At 57.7% G+C, this 15,419-nt stretch overlaps 1 protein-coding gene across 2 annotated transcripts in view; it reads right to left on the bottom strand.

Annotated features, from left to right (window-relative positions):
• The window catches only part of ATP10D (ATPase phospholipid transporting 10D (putative)), a 27,559-nt gene extending 12,140 nt beyond the window's left edge, over positions 1–15,419 (bottom strand). The window contains exons 1-10 of one of the 2 annotated variants that reach the window (XM_029076577.2): positions 15,332–15,419; positions 5,893–6,216; positions 4,709–4,903; positions 4,292–4,496; positions 3,829–3,914; positions 2,988–3,094; positions 1,604–1,735; positions 1,180–1,307; positions 792–1,044; positions 249–385 (exon numbers count right to left, since the gene is read on the bottom strand). In XM_029076577.2, the coding sequence (XP_028932410.1) occupies positions 249–385; positions 792–1,044; positions 1,180–1,307; positions 1,604–1,735; positions 2,988–3,094; positions 3,829–3,914; positions 4,292–4,496; positions 4,709–4,903; positions 5,893–6,176 (1,527 nt within the window). In that variant the 5' untranslated portion in view covers positions 6,177–6,216; positions 15,332–15,419. Of the gene's footprint in view, positions 1–248; positions 386–791; positions 1,045–1,179; positions 1,308–1,603; positions 1,736–2,987; positions 3,095–3,828; positions 3,915–4,291; positions 4,497–4,708; positions 4,904–5,892; positions 6,217–11,446; positions 11,552–15,331 lie in introns of those variants that run through there. The other variant, XM_029076578.2, reaches the window with a different exon arrangement.

Here is a 15,419-nt window from a genome sequence, read left to right as displayed (position 1 = left end):
AAACGTCTAGGTCAGGGGGGTTGCGGCGGTGCCGGTGGCCCCTGCGGCCGTGTGATCCCGGACTCCCCCCACGCTCCTCCCTGGCCCCGGCCCAAGAGCACAGCTCTCCGGATCCCACCCCTTCACGGGCGGGCCCTCGGAGCGGGCTGCTGCTTACCGCTCCCCGCCCCCCTCCCGCTGGGAAGGGCTCCAGGTGCCTCGAGTGACCCCAGTGACACGGGAGGATTCCGGGCACCCCCAGCACTTACAATGGGGCTGCTGAACGCCGTCGTGGGGCGAGAGTGGACACCCCCAGGGCCGGGCCCCTGACCCGCCGGGCTCTTCGGGGAGTCGGCCGAGTCCTCATCCATGGAGTCGGCCTCGTGGTAGGATTCCAGCCTCCTGGCTAGGGGAGAGCCACACAGCACTGCATGGAGGTCCAAGAGAGCCCTCCCCTCCTCCCCACATGACAGCAGTGAGGAAGAACACCCCAGCCAGGGATCAGCCCTTGGACTCCTTGGGGGACATACACGGACACAGGCTGGGAAATCAACTGCCATCTCTCTCCTCCCCAAAATACCCCGGGGTTCCCCTGAAGGAGCAGGCACGGAAGAAGGTGGCGTTCGGGAGCAGGGACCAGTGAGGAGAATGCCCTCTGCAGGGTACAGAGAGGGTAAAGGAGACCAGCACCCCACTGCAAAGCCCAGACCGTCCGGACCAGGGAATGCCGAAGTGGGAACGCGGTGGGGAGGAGAGAGGGACGTCTCGCCCCGCCGTCCCGCAGTCAGACTGTTTTCGGGCCCCACACAGACCATTCGCTCGGTGGCAGTAATCCTGGCCGGCAATGCTGCAGCGCCGGAAGACCATCTTGTTTTGGGTCAGGGTCCCGGTCTTATCCGAGAACAGGTACTGGATCTGCCCCAGGTCCTCGGTGATGTTCAGTGCCCGGCACTGCACGTTCGAGTCCGTCTTCTCGTGGTACAAGTCAACGTCACTCTGGATAAAGTAGATCTGGCCCAGCTTGACAATTTCGATGGAGACGTACAGAGAAATGGGGATCAAGACCTGCAGGGGCGGTAAGCGGGGGAATTGAGAGGTCGCAGGCAGTCCCCGCAGCCCCACTGGTCCCGGCCGGGAGTCCCGGGGGGCCACCGCGGCCCAGGAGGCAGAAAACCGGGAGGGCCCGAAGGCGACCGTTACCTGTAGGAGGATGATCATGGTCCAGAACATGTGGAATGCCGCCGAGGCTGGAGAAAGGGGCTGCCCATCCGGCGCGGGGACGGCGAAGGGGGGTGACGACGTGAAGCTGCTCAGCCAGACTCCGTGGCCTTGCCAGAGAACCGAACCCAATCACATGGGGCGAAAGCGGCGCTGCCGCTGGTCCATCCCCGCCCCCACTCTGAGGGGTTTGGCCCTTTCCTTCCCAAATCCCCCAAGAGGCCCGGTGCCGCAACCGGAGCACAGGATGGGGCCGGGGGGACTTGGGGACCAGCCAGCGGGGGATTCTTTGTTATACCAACGGAACGGGTGCCCACGGAATTCCGCCCCACCAGCGGGAAGGAGCAGCACCCAACGGGGCCAGCGGCCAAGACTCCCTCACCTGACTAGGGCCCTCCCAACTCACCCACAGCCCCGATGAGGCACATGAGGAGCAGCAGCAGAACACACCACAGTATGTCCGTGTTGACCCGCCGCTCCAGCCGACTGCGTTTGTAGCGGGGCCCGCTGTTGTTCAGCATGGCTTTGGTCTCGTGGCCTGCAGAACCCAAGCCGGACGGCCGTGACCGGACACGACCGCGACTGGCCCCACAAACCCAAGGAACCCAGGCAGGCCAGTCAGGTGGGGATGGGGCACAACCCCGGTAGGCTGACTGCATCGGGCGCGCCGTGAAAACAATGAGTTTTCCTCTCAGGACAGAATTTCCTCTTTCCCCTGATCACCTGAACTAAGAGGAACCAAACCCTTGTCTAGGCTCTCCCTGTGCCTCCCAGGCCCCATTCCCTTGCCTTCTGGGCCAGTCTTCCCTTTCCTGGCCCAGTCCTGCCTTTCGGGCTTTCCCAGCCCACCAGTCACCTCAGCACGGTCGGGAGTGGTGGGGAGCTACCCGTCCCTTCACTAAATTCTAAGTTCCTCGAGGGCAACCATCAGGCCACTAAACTCCTCTGTACCCTCCCAAGTCCAGAGGGCTCTGCACAGAGTAGGTGCTGTTCAACAAATACTACTGATCTGCTCCTTTACTCTTTAATGATTCCCTTACTTCAGCCTTTCATGGGGTACATTTATATTCTCTATTTGCCAGTTTGAATTTGTCTGGGAGCTTAATAATAGTCGTATTTGTTAAGGGCTTACTATGAGCCAAGCAGCGTACTAAACGCTGGGGTAGATATAAGACCATCAGGTCCCACATGGGGCTCACGGTTTAAGTAGGATGGAGAATAATGTGGCCTGGTGGATAGAGCACAGGCCTGGGAGTCAGAAGGACCTGGGCTCTAACCCCGGCTCTGCCACTTGCCTGCTATGAGACCTTGGGCAATTTACTTCTCTGTGCCTCTGTCACCTCATCTATAAAACGGAGATTAAGACTGTGAGCCCTATGTGGAACAGGGACTGCGTCCAACCTGATTACTCTGTATCTATCCCGGTACTTAATATAATGCCTGACACGTAGTAAGTGCTTAATGAATACCCTTTAAAAAAACAACAACAAAAAAAAAAGCCAAAAGAACAGGTATTGAATCCCCAATTTGCAAATGAGAGAACTGAGATACAGAAAAGTTAAGTGACTTTCTCAAGATCACACAGCAAACGAGACGGAGCCGGGATTATACGGAACACAGGTCCTCTGATTCCCAGGCCCAGGCGCTTTCCACTAGGCCTTACTGTTTCTCAAGGGAGCTTCTCTCAAGGGCAAGGGCCATGCCTTTTCCAGCTAGTGTATGTTCCCAGGTGCCCACCTGCTCACAGCCATTCGCTCTTGGTGATGGTGACAGTGAGAGGCCTGACCCACCTGCATAGACCACGATGCCGACGGCCGCCTCGGTGTTTCGGAGAGTGCAGCCCCGCAGCAGCAGATTATCTTTGCTGAGACCCACTCGTTCCCGGGTGGCGTGCTCTCTGCCAGACAGAACGACGCGGCTGCTTCAACCCCACGGGCAGAGCGGCGGTGGGGCCACGCAGCCCCGGGGCTGCTCTCCCATCGGTGTCCTGCCCCTCGGCTCGGGAACGTTGGGTGGTGGCTCGACTCGAAACCGAGAGCTGGCCCATAGAGACTTCGGCTGGTAAATCTAGTTTAACAACCGTAGCCACGGCTGGTCCACCCTCCACCCCAGTGACCTCGGAGTCGTGAAGCTCAGTCCACGGAGACCACTCAAAGTGATTGGGTGGACATTCCAAACCAGCTGCTAAGAAGTTTTCCCTGACAAAACCCCCATTTCTAGGCACCCTCTCTAGGCACCTGAATCCACAGCCTTTCAGCACAGGGTATTCCGCCCCCCCCCCGAGTCCCACACTGTACTTATGTGCATTTCCCCTATACTCTCCCATTCCTCTAATCAATAATTTAATATCCTTCTGTGCGCTCCTTGTGGGCCGGGACTGTCTATGGGATCATTTTCTCTCAAACACCTAGAACAGTGCTCAGCCCCCAGTAGGCATTCGAGAAATACCATTGATCGATTGGATAGACTAAATACCAGGCTCCAGAGCCCCAAGGATGGGCACTGAGCCTGCGAGATGTTGAGGAACAGCTGGGTCAAACTGCAGTCCACCATAATGCCCCCTGGAGCCTATATCCCTCAGCCCACCCCCAAGAACCCCACTCCCTCCAGAACCACCTCGGGGTGACTCACAGGTAACCGCGGAATCTGTTGAGGTCAGCATTGGGACTTTCACATTCTATCCGACCAAAAAAGGTCTCGGGATTGACTTCAGAGTCCTAAGTCGGGGGACAAACATGCACCCACGTCGGTCCCCAGAGTTCACCCAGAGGATGGGGCTAGGCCGGGGCTCCGCGGCGGGACGGTCTGCCCGCTTCTGCTGGGGAAGGTGATGGGGCCACCACGGGGAAACTGAGGGATGACTCGGGCAGCAGGACCCCCACTCACTGCCCCCCGGCGAGCCCAATCCCTCCCATCTGCAGGTCCCCAGCCCCACAGCCCCACAGCGAGGGGACACGGCAGGCTAAGATCCGGAACCTCCTGGCCAGGAACCATGCGGGTGACCAACTGGCATCCATGACTCCCGACGGGCCCATGACACCTGCTACCCAGGTGAGATGGGGCACTTGGGGAGAGGGCCTGGGCAGGGCCTTACCGGCTCTGAACAGCCTCGCACCACCAGCCTCTGCTTCAGGCTGCTCTCCCCATCCAGGCCCGAGGTCTCGACGTGGCACAGCCCGTCCGGGTCGGAGGAGGACAGCAGCAGCAGGTCTGCAGGGACGAGCTCATTACAGGACAGGCGAACCAAATCTCCGACCCTGACGTCCTTCCAGCGCCGGGCCACGTACTGCCGCTGGGTCCTGAAATGCGTATTGCCACTGAAGGAGCAGTCGGCCCCTGGAGGAGGCGCACCCTCCTGCCAGTACCTCCCCACGGTGGGGGTGGGAGGAGAGGGCCCCACAGGGACACGGGGCAGTATGGCGAAGGGCACGTTTCAGCTAGATGTTGGCAACTGGCAGGTGCCCGGCTTCGGTCCCCGACTCCCCCCGCCTCAGCCCGGTTCTCCCGTCACCTGCAGTACACCCTGGTGAGCAGGTTGTTGATCTTTTTGTCGATGGTGTATTTCCGATAGTCTTCCAGGCCGTCTTTAATGGCGATGATGGTGAGGACCACCACTAACGGCAGCATGGTGATTTCCTTCTGGAAAGCCTCCACCAGTGGCACCCAGTTCAGCACCGCCAAGAATAGGAAGTACAGATTGGCAGCCCTGAAATAAAACGTAGGCAGCCTCTTGCCACTCAGGCCGGAGGGCGACATGCCCGGAATTAAGATCTCTCTGAAAAACGGAGAAGTTCAAGCTCCATCTGAGACCCTCCCAATAGATGGGACGGTGGGTGGACACAAAGCTTCCAGCGCCCAACTCTGCCTTCTGGGAAAGCGTTTCACCCGCCACCAACTCCAGCTGCTTGGGATTCCTGTGCACCACTGGGTGGATAGCCTGACTTTGGGAGTACGGACAGGTAACCTCACTGCAAAGTTGCACAAACGGCTCCGCAGGACCTTTCCAAAATGCGACAACACACCCTCCGAGGCCCCGACCTCGACCCTGGAAATAGGCCGGGCCGCCTCACCTCCTCCCCATAGCCTCGACACCCTCCGGTAGTGTCCAAGATCACTTCCACAAGACCCACATGTTATGTTCATTCTGGAAGAAAGGTGATGTGGACGCTGCCCACACTTCATGGCAAACTGAGCCTCGCATATGCTGGAACATGGCTCCCTTAGAGTAACCTGAAAACACGCTAAGTGGATCGAGGTCATTTTTGGTGACCCAGCAGCCGCCCTTCTCGCTGTCCTCAGGGACCAGTCGGAGATAAGGCCGTACAAGACAGACAGCAGGCAGCAACGGGAAGAGGGTGGCTCAGAGAGCATGGGATTCCCAACCCTCCACTCCGCTCCCGGCTGATCCCGGTCCCCTGTCTCCAGAAAAGGCTAATGCTCCAAGGTGGAGGAGGAAGGGGGCTTAGGCTAAGGCACACTTCACTTGCAAGACAAAAGAGCTTAGAGGGCTGGGCCAGAGGGACAGAGAGGCAGCGCCTAGGGATTAGTTGTCCAGGAAACCTGAGACCCTGCCACCAGAGTGGGAATCCCCGGCACTACCAAGGTCCTGCCCCCGGCTCCGGCATCCAGAGCCAACTCCAAAATCATCAGCAACCACTCGAGAATGAAGGAAGTCAGAGGAAGGTTTCCACCCACCTGTGAAACTGCTCAAAGAGATTCCTGGGCACAAAGTTGAGGAGGGTGTACTTGGTGGTCCGGATTCGATTGTCCATGTAGAAGTCGAGCATGCTCTCGTGACCCCCCTGAGAGCGGGGCAGGCGCGGAACGACCACCCTGTGCTTGCCGGAGGGGGGCGGTGGGGGGCGACCGCACGCCAGCAGAGACGAGTAGCTGTACGATCTCTCTCTATCCCCCCGGCCGGCGGCGGGGGAGACCAGACGTCGCCACTGCTCTCTGGCCCACTGGAAAAGGGCCGTCATGGCCAAAACTCCAATGGGAGGCCCGGCTCCACTCCGTCATCTGGCCGGAAACAAACAGACACAGGGACAGAGAACTGAAAGCCCAAGTCGCTTTATAAATGCCCTCTCCTTGGCACAGACTATCAGTGTAGCCACTGGGACTGAACCGTGACCCTGGGGCTGTGCCCAGCCAGAAACCAGAGAGCCGCCCTCCCGAGCCCTGCCAGCCTCCCCTGGGGGAATGGGGGAAGCGGCCGCAGACCCTCTGGCTCTCGCCCTGCCTTCCACCCCGCTCAATCTGGCTCATAATCTGGCCTCCTGCTCCGCCTCCGCTGCCTCGCAGGCCACAGGCTGCTCCCGAACAGAGATCATCAAGCATCCAGGGCAATCTCAAAATCCCCCTCGACTTTCATTCATTCATTCATTCAATCGAATTTATTGAGCGCTTACTAGGTGCAGAGCACTGTACTAGGCGCTTGGAATGTACAATTCGGCAACAGATAGGGACAATCCCTGCTCAATGATGGGCTCACAGTCTGATCGGGGGATGCTCCACTCTGGAAGCTGGGGAAGCCCCCAACCCCCGGAGGGTTCTGTGAGGCCACCTGTACACTCTGCCCCAGGGCTGGTCCGGAGCCAGGCTGGGGGCTGATTCCCCAGCAAGCTTGGGGAAGGGAACAACGGCAGCTCAGAGAGAGGAGAGAGAGAGCAGGCACAGGGAGGAGGCCCTCGGCCTCCGGACAGCGACTGGAGCCAATCATAACATCCGCCCGTAGCCCGCCCACAGGCTTGGAGCCGGCGACTGAGGTGTCGGCAGACCGGGAGGGCGGCCAGACGCTGCCCGGCCACCAGCCACGGGTTCCCCCAGTCACAGCAGGACGGGGAGGGATGGAAATGGAACAGATGGCTTCCCCAGGTGGACGCCAAGGGCACCTCACACCGTGCCAGGCCGGACAAGCCAGCCCGGTGTCCAGATTGCAGCGGGGCCAGTCAGCAAGCGCCTCCTGGAAATGGCTGCCCTGCTCTGACAGGAAGGATGGCCAAACTGGTCTAGCCTCCACCCACGTAGCCTTGGCACGGTGCACCTAGCCCCCCTCTCAGCATATCCCAGTCTTTGGTGAGACCCCCAAAGACTGCCGGGAGGGGAGAGGGCGGCCCCTCGGCTCCTAGCAAATGGAGATCGGGGAAAGATATTTAATAATTATAATTGTGGTATTTGTTAAGCGCTTACTATGTGTCAGGTACCGTTCTAAGCACTGGGATAGAAACAAGATAATCAGGTCGGACACAGTGCCTGTCCTACATAGGACTCGCAGTCTTAAATACCATTTTACAGATGAGGGAACTGAGGCACAGAGAAGTGAAGTGACTTGCCCAAGACCACACAGCAGACAAGTGGCGGAACCAGGATTAGAACCCAGCTCCTTCTGACTCTCAGGCCCACTACCCTCTAATCCAGCACTGCTCTCTGCCCCACCCGCCCTGCCCCACTGTCACCGAGAAGCAGCGTGGCTCAGTGGCAAGAGCCCGGGCTTAGGAGTCAGAGGTCACGGGTTCTACTCCCGGCTCCGTCACCTGTCAGCCGTGTGACTTTGGGCAAGTCACTTCACTTCTCGGTGCCTCAGTTACTTCATCTGGAAAAGGGGGATTAAGACTGTGAGCCTCACGTGGGACAACCTGATTACCCTGTATCTACCCCAGGGCCTAGAACAGTGCTCGGCACATAGTAAGCGCTTAATAAATGCCAATATTATTATTAAATGGAGAGTCCAGCAGCATCACAGTCTCCCGCCTAGCCCGGGGCTGGTCGGTTGCGCCCCAAACCGGCCCAATCCAGGCCCCAGAGTCCCCGGGTTCCGGTCCTGTCGCGGCACCAGAGTGGACGACTCCTGGAGGGCAGAGGTCCAGACCGCTATTCTGGGCCTCCCAGAACTCCCTGGACTCGGATGGACTGCCGCCACGCCAAGCCCACAAAGACAACGGGTCTAATCCAGCTCAGGGAATGGAGCTACTGTGGCCTCCTCTCCCAGCTAGCCCGCCCCACGATCACTCACGACTCACTGTGCCGAGGCCCTCAACTAAGCGATGGGGTAGATACAAGCTGATCGGGTCGGACCCAGTCCCTGTCCCACGTGGGGCTCACGGTCTTAATCCCCTTTTTACAGTTGAGATAACTGAGGCCCAGAAGTGACTTGCCCAAGGTCGCACAGCAGACACTTGGCAGAGTTAGGATTAGAGCCCAGGTTCTTCTGACTCCCAGGTCTGTGCTCTATCCACTAGGCCAGGAGTCCAACTAGCCAACCGACCGGAGGAAGCCGAGCTCCCAAATCTAACGCCGAGGAGCCCCCCGTCCCAGGCCACTGCTGGCCAGCAGCCAGGGCACAACACAGACTGCAGAAATGCTGACTGCCCTCAGGGAGTTTGCAGCCTAATAGGGGAAGCAGACACTCAAATTACCAATTTGAGGAAGTGGTAGGGTATATACTTAAAGCTATTTCAGTATTATGGGGGGTTGTGAGTTCGTAAGGGCTTAGGTGACACCAAAGTGGTGAAGTGGTTAGCTAGAAGGATAGCTGGAGAACAGCAAAGCAGGCGCGCTGGGCCGCAGGGGGAGAGGAGCAAAGTGGGTGAGCTGGGCTGCAGGGGGAGAGGAACCAAGCGGGCGAGCAAGGATATCAGTCAACGGTACTTACTGAGCACTTTCTATGGGAAGGGCACCGTACTAAGTGCTCAGCACTGGGAAGCAACGTGGCCTAGTGGAGAGAGCCTGGCCCTGGGAGTCAGAGGAACTAGGTTCTAATCCCAGTTCTGCCTTTTGCCTCCTTTGTGACTTTGGGTTAAGTCATTTAACTTCTCTGTGCCTCAGTTTCTTCAACTCTACAACAGAGATTCGATACCCGTTCTCCCTCCCCACGTGGGACGGGGACTGTTTCCGACTTGATTAACTTGTATCTACCCCAGAGCTTAAAACATTGCTTGATACACAAGTCCAAGCAATCATCCTATCCTTCCTTGACTACTGCATCTGCCTCCTTGCAACCTCCCTATCGCCCGTCTCTCCCTACTCTGGTCCATACTTCCTTCTGCAGCCTGGATGATTTTTCTAAAAAAAACTCAGTTCATATTTCCCCAACTCCTCAAGAACCTCCCGTGGTTGCCCATCCACCTCCACGTCAAACAGAAACTCCTCACCCTTGGCTTTAAAGCACTCAGCCACCTTTGCCCCCTCCTACCTCAGTGATTTCCTATTACAGCCCAGTACGCTCACCTTGCTCCTCTGACGCCAACCTACTCGCTGTAACTGGATCTCACCTTTCTCACAGCCGACCCCTTGCCCACATCCTGCCTCTGGTCTGGAACTCCCTCCCCCCTCATGTCTGACAGACCATCACTCTCCCCATTTTCCAAGCCTTATTAAAATTACTTCTGCGCCAAGAGGCCTTCCCTACCTAAGCCCTCATTTTCCCTTCTCTCTCTCCCTTCTTGGGTTGCCCTTGCACTTAGATTTGTACCCTTTATTCACCCCAGAGCACTTATGTACCTATCCGTAATTTATTTTAATATCTGCCTCCCCCTCAAAACCATAAGCTCTTTCGTGGGCAGGGAACCTGTCTCCCGACCTTGTTATATTGTACTCTCCCAAGCGCTTAGTTCAGTGCTCTGCACACAGTAAACGCTCAAATACACTGGATGGTAAGAAGAATTATATCAATTATTATTAAGTATAAGCACCATATAAGTAGAGGGAGAGAGCTGATGGACAATCTTTCAAGCCAGAGGTCAGGAGTGTCCGCTTGATACGGTGATAAACGGACAACCAACCACTGGAGGTTTTGGAGGGGTGGGGAGATGTACCCAGGATGATCTTTCAGAAAAATGATCCAAGCAGCAGAGTGAAGTACAGGCTGGAGATGAGAAGAGACTGGAGATAGGGAGACGAGCAAAGAGGCTGATGCAGTCGTCAGGCCCGAGTCTGACAAGTGTCTCTATCAGGGTAGTGGCCACTTGGATGGAGAGGAAGAGGCTTATCAAGAAAATGCTGCGGAGGAAAAACTGGGGGGATCTGGTGTCTGAACAGACATGGGGATTGAAAGAGGGGGAGGCGTCGAGGATGAAGCCGAGGTTCTGGGCCCGAGAGACATGGGCAAGGTGCTGCGATGGGTGGCTGCGATGGGACAGGCAGATGGGGAGGGAAATGGGGAGAGGGGGGACCAGGAGTTTTCCTCAGCCCACCTGTTCCCGGGAATCTCTCCAGCATGAGAACAGAGACATATGGCTTTACTAGTTCAGTCACTGGCATTTCCCAGGGCTTAGGCGGGTCAGGAAGGGTGAGTTGGCAGCATTTCCCTGTTAAAGCACTGCCCCGCCAGTCCGCCCCTCCCCACCCTGGGCCCCGCCGCTGCCACCGGCCAGGGACTCCGCTCAGCGCCCGCCCAGCTGGTCCCGAGCCACGTTGTGGGTGGTTGTGGCGCAAGCAGGTGGCCCCTTTTACACCTCTTCCCTATGCCTGGGGGCCTTCGGCCCCCTCAGCCACAGACTTCCCTGCAGGCAGGACAATGGCCCCCAGGCCCGTCTGTGCAGGGGCAGGCTGTGCTTCTGCCTCTCCCAGGCCTGCAGCAGGTCTCCATCTCACCCCAAGCAACTTGGCAGGATCGCCAGAGATATCCGACTGAAGATCTCAGACCGGATCGTTGGCAGAGTTGGTACTGGGTGTCCTCGGCGGGCATCCTGGGCGCTTCAGGAATGCCGGCCTTGAGTTCTCGATTGCGCCAGCCGGCGTGGGAGCTCCGGAAACTTGCTGGGCTTCCAGCCAACCCTTTCACCCCTCTAGTTTCATCTGAGAAGCTCCCCGGGTCCCTCTGCTGAGTGTTCTTCCCTTCCAAGAGCCCCTCGACCCTCTCCCGGCCCCTCTCCCTTTGCTGCGCCAGAGGGTCGGTCGCTGCCCGTAGGCACGGCCGGCCCCCCTCCCTTTGAGGGAGCGGAGAGAGCGAAAACTTCCCACCCGCTGCCTACCCTGGGCCCTTCTCATAGTGGAGGTGTGAGATTCCACATGGGAGCTGGTGGGGGACCAGAGAAGGGGTCGGCTCCATTTTCCCCTGTGGGGTGTCTTCCCTCCTCCTCCTCCCCTGGGGCTGGCCCAGGTGGGGCCAACGGGTTCCTTCTTCCGGTTGCCAAGAGGGGAGGATCTGGTCCCCGGGGAGGGGGCGGGGAGGATGAGCATCCCCGTCATTCGGGAGAAGCAAAGGCACCGGAACGCAGGAGAAGCGAACGGGGACCCGCTTATCCCTTACGTGAACACTCTGGGCCGCAGGCTGCTCGGAGGCGGTTGTACCATCGGCTGGTTCCGGGACAGACCCATAGAGTTCTCCAAGTCAGTCCGAACTCTTCCGGCTTCCTCTAACAGAAACTAAAGTATCAGAGGGGAGGTCCTAATGGGGAAGTTCTGGAAAGAGCATTTTCTCTGGGGAATAAGGTCTTACCCACGTGACCTTCTCGCTGCAGAGAGAAAGCAAAATGCAGTTCGAAGAGCATGAACCAGGCCTGACCCCGTCAGCCGGCAAGGCTGAGCGACTCACTGAGACCCTGATGATACCCAGCGGGGTTTCTGATTCTGGCACCTAACGAGTCACCCGTGAAGCCGTCTCTCCCCACAAAGAGGCAGCGAGGCTGCACTCACCGGCAGCTGGGCGGGGGGACACCCGTCTGCGGCGATAGCGTCACTGAGCCTCGAGCCTCACCAAAGCTTGGTTCACCGGCTCCAGAAGGTGGTGTTCCCGGAGTCCGGAAGGAGGTGGGAAAGAGGCCTCTCTCGCAGTACAAAGAAACACACCTTTCCAGATTCCAGGACGCGGCCAGCCCCTCGTCCCATCCCAGAGACAGGTCCGAGGGGTACCGGCCGGCTGGCCTGACTGCCGGGGACCCCACCCCGGGGACCGGAGGCCACGAGCATCGGCCGCGCCAACCCCAGGCCCGCCTTCCTCTCGTGGAGCCGCGTCAACGACCCGCCCCGATGCTCAGCCCCCTCGGGTTTGACTGGGAGCTCGTTCTCAGGAGACCGACGCCAGCCCGGCGCAGTGCCGGCCTACCGTGCCGTGGGCTCCAAAGCCCAAAATCCAAACAAACAATCCAGGCCCCACACACAAGGGCCCAACCGCTTCCCCATTCTGTGGCCGGCCACTAGCTCCAACAAGGCGGCAACAGTTTCCTTTTCTTCTCCAGATTCCATCCTATGTGGTTCTCCCCGCTGCCAATGGGCCACTGGAATAGGGGAGCAGCGTGGCCTACTAGAGAGAGCTCAGGCCTGGGGATCGGAGGATCTGGGTTCTAATCCCAGCTCCGCCACTTTCCCGCTGCGTAACCTTGGGCACGTCACAACTTCTCTGGGCCTCAATTCCCTCCCCGGCAAAATGGAGATTCAATCTCTATTTCTACCGTGAGCCCCACGTGGGACCTGATTATCTTGTATTTACCCCAACGCTTAGTATAACGCTTGGCACGTAATAATGCTTAACAAATATCATAATTATCACTACCATCCCATTCCTCTCTTCAGAAACCCCAGTGGCTGCCCGATTCCCTCTGCGGACAGAGCAAACGTACTTAATGAGCACCTCAGTGGGCAGAGCACTCATTCATTCATTCAATCGTATTTCCCGAGCGCTTACTGGGTGCAGAGCACTGTACTAAAAGCTCAGAAGAGTACAGTGGAATTTGAAGAGACGACCCCAGCCTTCGATGAGCTTATGATCTAGCGGGGGTGACAGACATTAAAGTGATTTAGAGATAGGAGGAATAAGGAATGGTGGACAGGGTGATGAGTAAGTGCTTAAGCAACAGGGTGTGTACATTAAGTCTACAATTATTTTTAAAAGCAACAGCCCCCTTTCCCCCTTGCAGAAACCATCATCGACTGGTAGTCACCTTATCTTAAATTGCGTCACTTGCTCGTTTTATTTTTCCCGAGCGCATAGCACCCACTGGGTGCTCAGTAAAAGTTAAGCTATTACTCCTATCTCCGCGACTACTACTGAAAAGAGAAAGTGAAGCCGATATCGATCCAGTTCCCTCCCTCAGGTTACAGTTCACCCCATCTCAGAATGACTTCATGTAGTACATACGAGTATTGGGGGGGAAATACAGAAGTCAAAACTCCGGACACCAATCCCAGCTTTCCCTCTAGAACTGCTTGTACTTTCCAAGCGCTCGGTCCAGTGCTCTGCACACTTTGAGCGCTCAATAAATACGACTGAGCGAATTATGTCGATACGAACAGAGGCACTGCAGATGGTTGGGAGAGGGCACGATGGGCACAAGGTGCTCGCCGCGGGGGACGAAAGCAGGGTGGGAGAAAGAGAGGTAAAAGTGAATTAAAAATGTCCGGGAGGGCGCCTGACGAGGAGGACGGTTGTGGCCTGGCAGATCCCGGCTCTGCCACTTGTCAGCTGTGTGACTGTGGGCAAGTCACTTCTCTGTGCCTCGGTTCCCTCATCTGTAAAATGGGGATTAACTGGGAGCCTCACGTGGGACAACCTAGATGACCCTGGAGCTACCCCAGCGCTTAGAACAGTGCTCTGCACATAGCAAGCGCTTAACAAATACCAACATTATTATTATTTGGGGGCGGGGAGGAGGTGCCAGGCAGGAGAAAGGCCCAAGGGGTTGGAGGTGGGAGACAGGAGAGGCACAGTAAGTCGGTTTGAGAAGCAAGCGTGGCTCAGTGCGAAGAGCCCGGGCTGGGGAGTTGGAGGTCGTGGGTTCTAATCCCGGCTCTGCCGCTCGTCAGCCGGGTGACCTCGGGCGAGCCATTTCACTTCTCTGGGCCTCGGTGACCTCATCTGTAAAATGGGGATGAAGACTCTTCACTTCTCGGGGCCTCAGCGACCTCATCTGTAAAATGGGGCTGAAGACGGTGCGCCCTACGTGGGGCAACCTGATTACCTCGTCTCTGCCCCAGTGCTTAGAACAGTGCTTGGCACAGAGTAAGCGCTTAACAAATACCAACATTATCATAATATTATTATTATTAAGAATGAGTGAAAAGTGAGGTGTAGCGGACGAGTGGAGGGAGAGAAAGCAGTGTGGCTTTAGTGGTAAGACCCCGGGCTTGGGAGTCAGAGGTCGTGGGTTCAAATCCCGGCTCTGCCGCTCGTCAGCCGTGTGACCTCGGGCGAGCCATTTCACTTCTCTGGGCCTCGGTGACCTCATCTGTAAAATGGGGCTGAAGACGGTGCGCCCTACGTGGGGCAACCTGATTACCTCGTCTCTGCCCCAGTGCTTAGAACAGTGTCTGGCACAGAGTAAGCGCTTAACAAATACCAACATTAGCATAATATTATTATTATTAAGAATGAGTGAAAAGTGAGGTGTAACGGACGAGTGGAGGGAGAGAAAGCAGTGGGGAAGCAGCGTGGCTCAGTGGAAAGAACCCGGGCTTGGGAGTCAGAGGTCATGGGTTCGACTCCCGGCTCTGCCCCTTGTCAGCTGTGTGACTGTGGGCAAGTCACTTCACTTCTCTGTGCCTCAGTTACCTCATCTGTCAAACGGGGATTAACGGTGAGCCTCACGTGGGACAACCTGATTCCCCTGTCTCTCCCCCGGCGCTTAGAACAGTGCTCTGCACATAGGAAGCGCTTAACAAATACCAACCTTATTATTAAAGCAGTGTGGCTTAGTGATAAGAGCCCGGGCTTGGGGGTCAGAGGTCGTGGGTTCAAATCCCGGCTCTGCCGCTCGTCAGCCGCGTGACTCTGGGCCAGTCCCTTCACTTCTCTGGGCCTCGACTGCCTCATCTGTACAATGGGGGTTCAGACGGTGAGCCCCCCGGGGGGGGGGGGGGCCCACGGGAACCAGCCGATGACCTCGTCTCCGGCGCTGAGAACGGTGCTCGGCCCCGAGTAAGCGCTTTAACACCCACCAACCTTCTCATGGATCTTATTATTGTTAAGAAGGAGTGAAAAGCGAGGTGCGGCGGAGGGAGAGACGCCCGGGAGCCCGTGGTCGGGCAGGACTGGTCTCGGTGGCCCGACTGGACGTTTCAAGCGCTCGGCACAGAGGAGGCGCTCAACCAATACGACTGAGTGAATGAGAGGAAGCAAAGGGAGGACAGCGAGGAGGAGGAGGAGGAGGAGGAGGAGGAGGAGGGGGGAAACCCCGCGGGGAAGCCGCCGTTGACCCACCTGGTGGCCGGCGGCGACGGCGGCCGAAGGGACAGTCGGGCCCGGCGTCGTCCGAGGCCTCCCGGGCCCCACCACCGACTCCTCCCCC

This window comes from Ornithorhynchus anatinus, chromosome 12 (genome assembly GCF_004115215.2).
Source record: "Ornithorhynchus anatinus isolate Pmale09 chromosome 12, mOrnAna1.pri.v4, whole genome shotgun sequence".
In the NCBI taxonomy this organism is placed as follows: domain Eukaryota; kingdom Metazoa; phylum Chordata; class Mammalia; order Monotremata; family Ornithorhynchidae; genus Ornithorhynchus; species Ornithorhynchus anatinus.
The sequence above is the reverse complement of the archived record's forward strand: the minus strand, read 5'-3'. Positions and strand labels throughout refer to the sequence as shown.